This window comes from Sus scrofa, chromosome 7 (genome assembly GCF_054392235.1).
Source record: "Sus scrofa isolate SSC_HxYL_T2T_F1_AM1 chromosome 7, Sscrofa_HxYL_maternal_Yorkshire_Landrace_v2.0, whole genome shotgun sequence".
Taxonomy (NCBI): domain Eukaryota; kingdom Metazoa; phylum Chordata; class Mammalia; order Artiodactyla; family Suidae; genus Sus; species Sus scrofa.
In genome coordinates, this window is record NC_139389.1 from 135615300 (window position 1) to 135623567 (window position 8268).

The 8268-nt window shown below is 55.5% G+C and overlaps 1 protein-coding gene across 7 annotated transcripts in view; it reads left to right on the forward strand.

The window, feature by feature from the left end:
- The window catches only part of TDRD9 (tudor domain containing 9), an 84979-nt gene extending 79475 nt beyond the window's left edge, over nt 1–5504 (forward strand). For all 7 annotated transcript variants that reach the window (XR_014811452.1, XM_084970285.1, XM_003128749.5 and 4 more), the window contains 2 exons: nt 4356–4428; nt 4783–5504. Coding sequence is in view for 6 of the 7 variants with exons in the window: in XM_084970285.1 (XP_084826411.1) it covers nt 4356–4428; nt 4783–4884 (175 nt within the window). In the remaining variant the exon portion in view is untranslated. The remainder of the gene's footprint in view (nt 1–4355; nt 4429–4782) is intronic.
- Nucleotides 5505–8268: the final 2764 nt, after the last annotated feature.

An 8268-nucleotide genomic window follows, 5' to 3' on the forward strand; every position in this document is an offset into this window, starting at 1 on the left:
CTGAGAGCCCCCCTCCTCCCTCCTTCCTGGGAGCCGGGCCCACCCCCTGCGGAGCTTCCCCGGGGACAGCTTCCTGGCCACCCCTCCCTCCCTCGCTCCACTTGCTGGGCTCCCCGTCGGCCAGACCCCACCGGAATCCCTAGGACAGAGGCCCTCGGAGGTGCGCCCCTGGGCCTGATCAGCCTGGACGGCTTGGAGGAGCCTGGGGGGGGTGGTCGGGGGTTGGGGGGGGCAAGGCGACCAGGCGCAACCCGTCTCCCAGGCTGGTGGCACGTGGGGTGCTGTGCTGCTGGGAGTCAGGCTGTGTAGGAGCGGGCGCGTGTGGCACCCCGAGCAAGAGGTGACCTGTGTGCAGAGCGGCCTCGGCAGCATCTCGCTTTCCATTTCCTGTGAACAGTGTGTGGAAGTGGGACATACAGAGACGCACGGGTCACCTGAGGGCGTTTGCCCACAGCGGCTGCCCACTGACCAGCACCTGGACAGACACCATGCCCTCGACCACGAAGAGGGGAGGGCGGGGGCGGACGGGGGTTGGGGGCGGGCAGGCGCAGACCGTTCCGTTGAACATGGGTCCCCGGGGCTCCTGTTAAGATCCCGATGCGTATCCATGAGGACGCGGGTTTCATCCGTGGCGGGTTAAGGATCCGGCGTTGCCGTGAGCTGTGGTGTAGGTTGCAGATGCGGCTCCAATCCTGTGTTGCTGTGGCGTAGGCCGGCGGCTGCAGCTCTGTTTTGACCCCTAGCCTGGGAACCTCCATGTGCATTGGGTGCGACTCTAGGAAGAAAAAAATAATGAAAAATAAATGGGACGGATAAGCAGTGAGGTCCTGTGGTCTAGCACAGGGAACTACACCCAGTCTCTTGTGCTAGAACAGGACGGCAGACAATGTGAGCAGGCGAGTGTGTGTGTGTGTGAGTGACCAGGTCGCTGTGCTCTGCAGCAGAAGTTGGCACAGCATTGACAATCAACTACAGTTTTTTTAAAAAAAAAAAAGAAAATAAGAAAAACATTAAAAGTGTTTATAAAACTAAAAGGAAACCCACCCAGGATGCACATGAGACGGACTGGGAGGCCACCCAGACCCCAGACGCTCGCTATGCTCACACAGCCCTGCTGCCAGCAGCCCGGGCCACCGTCTGGGGCGCAGAGGCGGTGGTGGCCGTGGTCCAGTGCTTCTCCTCAGGGCCACTCTCACCCTCCCACCAGGCAGCTGCGTCCTGCCTTAGGCTGCGGGTCGGGGAGGGGGAGCCTAGCACTTCTGTGCTTTCAGTAAGTTTGCAGAGTTGAGCCATAAATGTAAAGCTTAATTTTTGGATTTTCTAGTTTCTTCTGTTGATTTAGGTTTGTTTTTAGTAGTAAGTCTTTTTTTTTTTTTTTTTTTTTTTTTCCCTGTCTTTTGTCCTTTTTAGGGCTGTGCCCGCGGCATACGGAGGTTCCCAGGTTAGGGTTCGAATCAGAGCTGTTGCTGCCAGCCTGCACCACACCTGCAACCTACACTGCCGCTGTGACAACACCGGATTCTTTTAACCCACTGGGCCAGGCTGGGGCTCAAGACCCCGCCTCTGTGGCAACCTGAGCCGTGCCGTCAGATTCTTAGCCCTCTGTGCCGTGGCGGGAACTCCCTCCAGCCCTGTTTTGCTTCCTCCCGTGCTTTTGATCTGCTGTACTTTGCTTTTCATTCTTTTAAAAAATGTTCTCGAGTCTCCCCTGTGATTTCTCCTCTGACCGAGAGGCTGTTTAAAGCGTGTAAGGTTCACGCATGCTGGTGCTTTCCAGCTTTCGGTATCGTCAGTGTGAGGTGTCATGCACCTCGGTTTCAGTCTTTCACGTTCTCTTTTGACTTGGGAGCTCCCAGGTGAAGCGGGCACAACGGGCTAAGGATCCGGTGCTGTCCCCGGGGCGGCTCAGATCTGCCAAGGGTGCAGCCGAAAAAACAAACAAAAACAAACCCATTCATTGAGATGTGTCTGCCGCGTCTTTCCTGGGAAGTGCGCCGTCTTCGCTTGAAAGCCTGCGTGTCGCCCCTGCTGGGCGGAGTGATCCGGGGGCGTCGGGTGGGTCGGCGTGGCGCACGGCCGTCTGGTGTTCGCTCTTCTTGCAGATTTTCTCTCCAGTTCTAACTAATCATTGAATCGTCTCTTTTCTCAAGTCCGTCAGCTTCGGGGCTCTGTTCGACACGTCTGCACTTGCAGGTGGTGGTTCTTCTCCAGCTATGAGGCCTTTTGTCGTCACGAAATCTCTCTCTTGTGGTTACAGTCTTGTCTTAGTCTGTTTTGTCGGATGCAGTACAGGCTCCAGCTGGGCCTGGTCACTGTTGGCCTGGCGCATGTTGTTCTCTCCTTTTGCTTATAACTACTATTTGCATCTTTGAATTTCTGCAAATAACTTTTCTTCCCTGTTCCTGCTCTCCTCCTGTCGGGGACCCCACTTGATAGTGTTCGGGTACAGCTGATGTTGTGCCACTGGCCTCTTGAGGCGCTGGTCGCTTTTCTTCAGTCCTTTTTTCTCTCTCTTGTTCAGATGCATTTCTGTGCATCTGTGCTTCCGTTGACGGATTCTTTATTCTTCGTCTGAGACCTCCAGAGTTTGGTCTCCTGTAAGGAATTTTCCGTTTTAGTTAGTACACGTTTCAACTCTACACTTTATCTTTGGGTCTTGTGTAGAGTTTTACAGATTTTTGAGGTTGTCTTTGAGTCCTTATCGTCATATTTTCCTTTATTTCTTTAGACGTGGTTTGCTTTAGTTCTTTATATTTATCTGCAGTGATTTCTTTGGCCCCGTACATACTAAACCCATATCTGAGTTCACGCCATCAGCTTCTGTTGGCTGCTCTTTTTCTTCTTACCCCCGAGAATAAATCATACATTCCTGTTTTCTGTGCAGTGTATCTCATAATTTTTGCTGAAAATTGGACATAGATACTGTAGCATAGCCATGTAGGATTTGGATTCCTTCTTGCAGAATTCTGCAGCATCAGTTTCCCCGCTGTGTCGGAGGCCACCGATGCCTGTCTTGGTTTTCTTTTTTATTTCCCCCTTTTCTTTCAAGCCTCCCTTGCCCGGGTGTCTGCATTGCTTTGTGCTCGTTAGTCGAAAATTGTGCTGAATCCATGACTCCTCAGGCTCCCGCTTCTGCCTGGTGGTCTGTGTGCAGGTCGGTCAGTGCCTCCCAAGTTGAGGTCGTTTGGAGCTCTTCCAGCTTTTCTTTTTTCCAGAGCTTTCCTGTACGCGCACGCCGCCCTCCCGCCAGCCAGGGCCGTGTGGATCGGGGCCTCCCACGGTCCTCTCTGCTCATGTGTGTGGCCGCGCGGTCAGCCAGGGCCTTGCCGAGAGCCCATGTCGCCCTCTGGGGCAGTCTTGTGTCTGAGGTCTCCGTGTCGCATTTCTGGGCTGGCCGCTGTCCGCTGTCGGCTCCGAGCAGGGCCGTGGGCTTTCTTCTCGGTCCCTGCCTGGGTGGCCTGTGTTACTGACAGTGCTGCCAGGCCTGAGGGCTTCCACCCTCTGCTCCAAATCACGGAAGCCCCACCTGGCAGCGAGGGTGCTGGTTTTCCTGGCCAGCCTAAGCCTGAAAGCGCTAGGGGGCCAGGCTGAGCTGCCGAGGTGGCAGTGCCGGCTGAGATGCCACAGACTTCGCGGCTGTCACCTGGAATTCAGCAGGGTTTTGGGGGCCGCATGTGCAGCTAAGCAGGTTTTTATGAATGAACACTTCTGACCTTGCATGTGCTCTTGGTTAATGTCCAGAGACTTCGGATGTGTTTCCTGGACAACTTTGTCTAGTTTTATAGTAGTTGGGGGGGGGGTGCAAGATTTGTAGACGTCATTATTCTCTTACTGCTAGAAATCTCTACCTCTGCCTTTTTTTTTTCTTCTTTTCTCCTTCCGTTTTTGGCCACACTCGTGGCATGTGTAAGTTCCCAGGCAAAGGAGCAAACCCGTGCCACAGCAGTGGCCATGCCAGATCCTTAACCCGCTGCGCCACCAGGGGAATCCTCTGCCTTTTGACGAGTCCAGTTTGTCATGGCTGCTTAACAGCAAGTGGCATAGACGATACTGCTGGTAGGTCACCCAGATCTTGACTCAGTCCTGCGGGCGTGCGGTCCTGGGGCAGCCCCGCCGGCCCCGAGGGGAGCACAGAGAAGAGGAGCTGCTCGAACACGCCCGCCGCCGCCCCGTCCGCTGCCCGCGTGTGGACAGCGGGTTCAGACATCAAGCAGCCACGTCAGTTCTGACCTTCAGAAGATTTAGACGTGTAACTCTGAGGGAAGATACATAGGACTTAAATCTGTTTTAAAATCGCCTTTTCAGTTTCTAAACTGTACTTAGAATGGCTGAAGCGCTCTATTTTTACATTTTAGTTTGTTCTGTCAGTTGAAACCAAGAGAGAGAATTGTTCCCAAGTGGCACGACAGGCCGTACGAGTGGAATCAGGTAGGCGAGCACCCGCCGCCGGGACTGCTGGGGACACCCCTCAGTGGGCTGGGGAGGCTCAGAACCGGGTTGGGGGGGCGCCCGGAGAGCAGAGAGACATGGGCGGCCAAGTGGAGCTTCTGCTTGGGCGACAGGCTGGTGTCGCCGCACACACAGGCGGCCCCGGGACAGTGTGCGCCGAGTGGTGTCTCGGCGAAAAGGCAGACCCCGGGGTGATTACCGACTGGAGGGGCTTGCTGTGCTCGCTGCGGGGAGCTGCAGGAGCACGTTCCGCACGTCCGGTGTGTCGTCCATCCGACCCCGCGTCCAGCGGAGCCCCGCCGCAGAGCCTGACGGCTCCTTTTGCCTCGGTAGGTTGATCCGAAGCTGGTCATGGAGCAGGCGGACCGCCAGAGCCACCGGGGGAAGAGCACCTCTCTGTACCAGCTGCACAAACTCGTCGTCCTGAGCGCCTAGACGTGCGGCAGGCCGCACCGGCCTCCCCCGGGCCGGGCGGGGCTCCGTCCGCAGACCCCCTTCTCCGCGTCGGAGCGCCCCCGCTCTGCCCGCTGCCTCCCAAAGGCCTTTCCGGCCTGGCGCCTTTCCCCCTCGGGCGCTGGCCCCGGAGTGTGTTTCTGTTCAAGTGGGAAGGATTGGAAAGTCTAGTCTCTTCCAGAAACAGGAAGTCACTGTATTAAACATTTTGGGAAAAGTGATTCTGAAAGAAGACTTCATTTGGAAAAAAAGTGAAAATGTTTTGCTTCCCCTTGATTAAGGTGAATGATAAGGCGCTGATCTTCCGTGTTAGTTGCAGGATGCGCTGTGTGTCCTGTCTGGTCAGTGATGTGAACTCGGGTGCAGGACAAGCCAGGCTCCCCGTCCCCCGCAGCGTAGAAGCTGCCTTTTCCCCACAACCATGTGGCATTTTCCAGTTTTTTCCCGTGAAGGAGAGTACCTCATTTTGGTAAGACTTGCTCAGTTTCATATGTTTTACGTTTTTACGAAGTTACAGTTCCTGGCCCACATTTGGGAAACGGGGACGAGCAGCCCCAGCCCTGAGCGCGCGTCTCTGTTAAAGAATAAAAGCGTTGGACTAAGTTTGTTTCTCCCAGTCTGTAGTCAGAGGGCAGTGAAATGTGTTTCACTCACACAATCTCAGTTTCTGGAGTTCCCGTCACGGCTCACTGCTGACGAACCTGACGAGGAACCCTGAGGTTGCGGGTTTGATCCCTGGCCTCGCTCAGTGGGTGAAGGATCCTGTGTCGCCGTGAGCTGCGGGGTAGGTCGCAGACGCGGCTCGGATCCTGTTACTGTGGCTGTGGGGCAGGCTGGCAGCTGCAGCTCCGATTTGACCTCTGGTGGGTGCAGCCCTAAAAAGCCAATAAATAAATAAATAATGAAAAAGTCTCAATTTCTAAAACTGGTAAAGGTATATAGACTTCTTGCCAAAGGCCCACTTTGATCAGGCAGGGATTCACCAGGAGAACCGGGTGTGCAGAGCCAGCCCTGCCGTGCCTGCACCCAGAGCCCAAGTGGGGGCCCAGGCCGGGGCGGGAGAAGCAGGTGACAAGGCTTGTGGGAAAATCGGAGAGGCACTCGGATTGGGTCACCGGCGTGGGCCCATGACCAGGGGCTCCCATAGAAGGCTTGGCAAGCACCCGTCGGGGGCGCTCTTGGGAACTGGGGCCGCCAGCTGCGGCGCTGGGCCCACGGGCTGCTGGGTGCGGAGTGCGCCCCGGCCCTTCCCAGCACGGCCTCCACTCTGCTCTGAGCAGCGGGGAGCTTCCTGCCCTCACTGCCCTTTGTTCTGCTTTCAGCGGGACCTCCCGCCTGTTGGCAAAGGCGCCCTGGGCACAGAAGCGGGCCTTCGCCTGCCGTCTGCTCTGCGCCAGGCCAGCCGAGAGCCTGGCCGGGGCCCGGCGGGGTCCGTGAGCGGCCCTGAGCTTGCAGCGCTGCTTCTGCCGGTAGCTTTTGCATCGAAGTGACGCGAGTGACAAAACATTAAGTACCAAAAGGCTTGTGAAGACAGAAAGAAAAGCAAAGCAGTTTTTTTAATCTCTGGCTCTAACCCTGAAAGAAAACCGTTCTCTCCCCTGCTTTTTTTCTGGAATTGTGTCTATCTTGCGAAGTATTTTGGTAAGGAATTGCTTTTTTATGATTTCCACTTCAGCCGTTAATTCACAGCCGCTGTAATAGACGGAGGTGGGCTCTTTCCGCCAATCGGTGCCCATTTCCCCGCCGACCCCGGTGCGGTCACGTCCGCGTTACTGGTTAAATCGGCCCTCGCTCTTTGTCACACCGACTTGGGCAGTGCAGTGTCTGCAGGACCAGGTGGGGTGTTTGGTTGCGCCTCCTTTGGTGGAACTGCAATTCAGAGGGTGATGGCCTCGCTTTGCATGTGCCCAAGTCTCTGGTCACCTGTGTTGCAAAGCGGTTTGCTCTTAGCAAGTGCCACCCGGCCAGGACGTGAGGTGGAACCGGCTGAGGCAAGCAGGGAAGCCAGTCCCTGCCGTCCCACCACCCGCCCTCTCCTCAGAGGCGGCCCGTTCAGGGGTCGCGCTCGGCGTCTGGAGTCCTCGCTCGGCGTGTCGGGAGGCTCGTGGGCGTTACTCGGACCGCGAGCTCCTGCTTGGCCGAGCGGTCGAATGCCGTCGTTTAGATCCACACGATTGATCCGTTTACCTGGGGGTGGTCAGGGTGGGGCCGATCAGTAAGAGTAAAGTGGCCATGGAGCCTGCGTGTGAGCGGTTCCGAGTGGTTCCGAGGGCTGAGTACCAGGCGTGCGTGCCTGGGCCACACGCCCAGTATTTACTGAGCTCTTTGAAGCCCTTTCCTCAGCAGGTGCCCCCAGAGGAGCTGCCGTGCCTGGGGCTCCTTCTCCAAGCTCCCCCGGCACTTGGCACTGAGCCTTTGAGCTTCAGCCTTCGAGTGGGTGCCAAGCGGTGTGTGTCCCTTGGTGATGTTGGGCTTCCCTGACGGATACTGGTGTTGAGCATCTTTTTGTGTGCCTGTTACTTCTGTGTTTTGTGAAGTATTCGTTCCAAAACTTAGCCCATTTCTAATGGGTTGTTTACCTTGTTATTGAGCTGCAGGAGTCTGTCTGGTATCTTGGGTTCAGGTTCTTTGTCAGAGATTCATGTTGTAAGTATTTTCTCCCAATCTGGCCGGCTTTGCTTTTTTTTTTTTTTTTCTTTTTCTCTTTTCTTCGTCCTTTTGCCTTTTCTAGGGCCAACCTGCGGCACGTGGAGGTTCCCAGGCTAGGTAGGGGTCGAATCGGAGCTGTAGCCATCGGCTTATGCCACAGCCACAGCAACGCGGGATCCGAGCTGTGTCTGCGACCCACACCATAGCTCACGGCAACGCTGGATCCCCAACCCACTGAGCAAGGTCAGGGATGGAACCCTCAACCTCCTGGTTCCTAGTCGGATTTGTTAACCTCTGAGCCACGACAGAATTCCAGGCTTTACAATTTTTTAATGGTGTATTTTGAAAAGTAAAAATTCTCACTTCAGGAGTTCCTGTTGTGGCGCAACGGAAATGAATCCGAGTATCCATGAGGTTGTGGGTTCCATCCCCAGCCTTGCTCAGTGGGTTAAGGATCCGGGGTTGCCGTGAGCTGTGGTGTAGGTCGCAGACGCGGCTGCGGATCCCTCGTTGCTGTGGCTGTGGTGTAGGCTGACAGCTGTAACTCCGATTTGACCCCTGGCTTGGGAACTTCTGTATGCCACACCTTCGGCCCTAAAAAGCAAAAAAAAAAAAATTCATTTCAACAATATTTGACTTAGTCATTTTTCTTTTCCTTTATGGTTTTCTGTGTGTCCTATGTAAGAAAATTTTGACAAACTCAAGGTCGCAAAGATT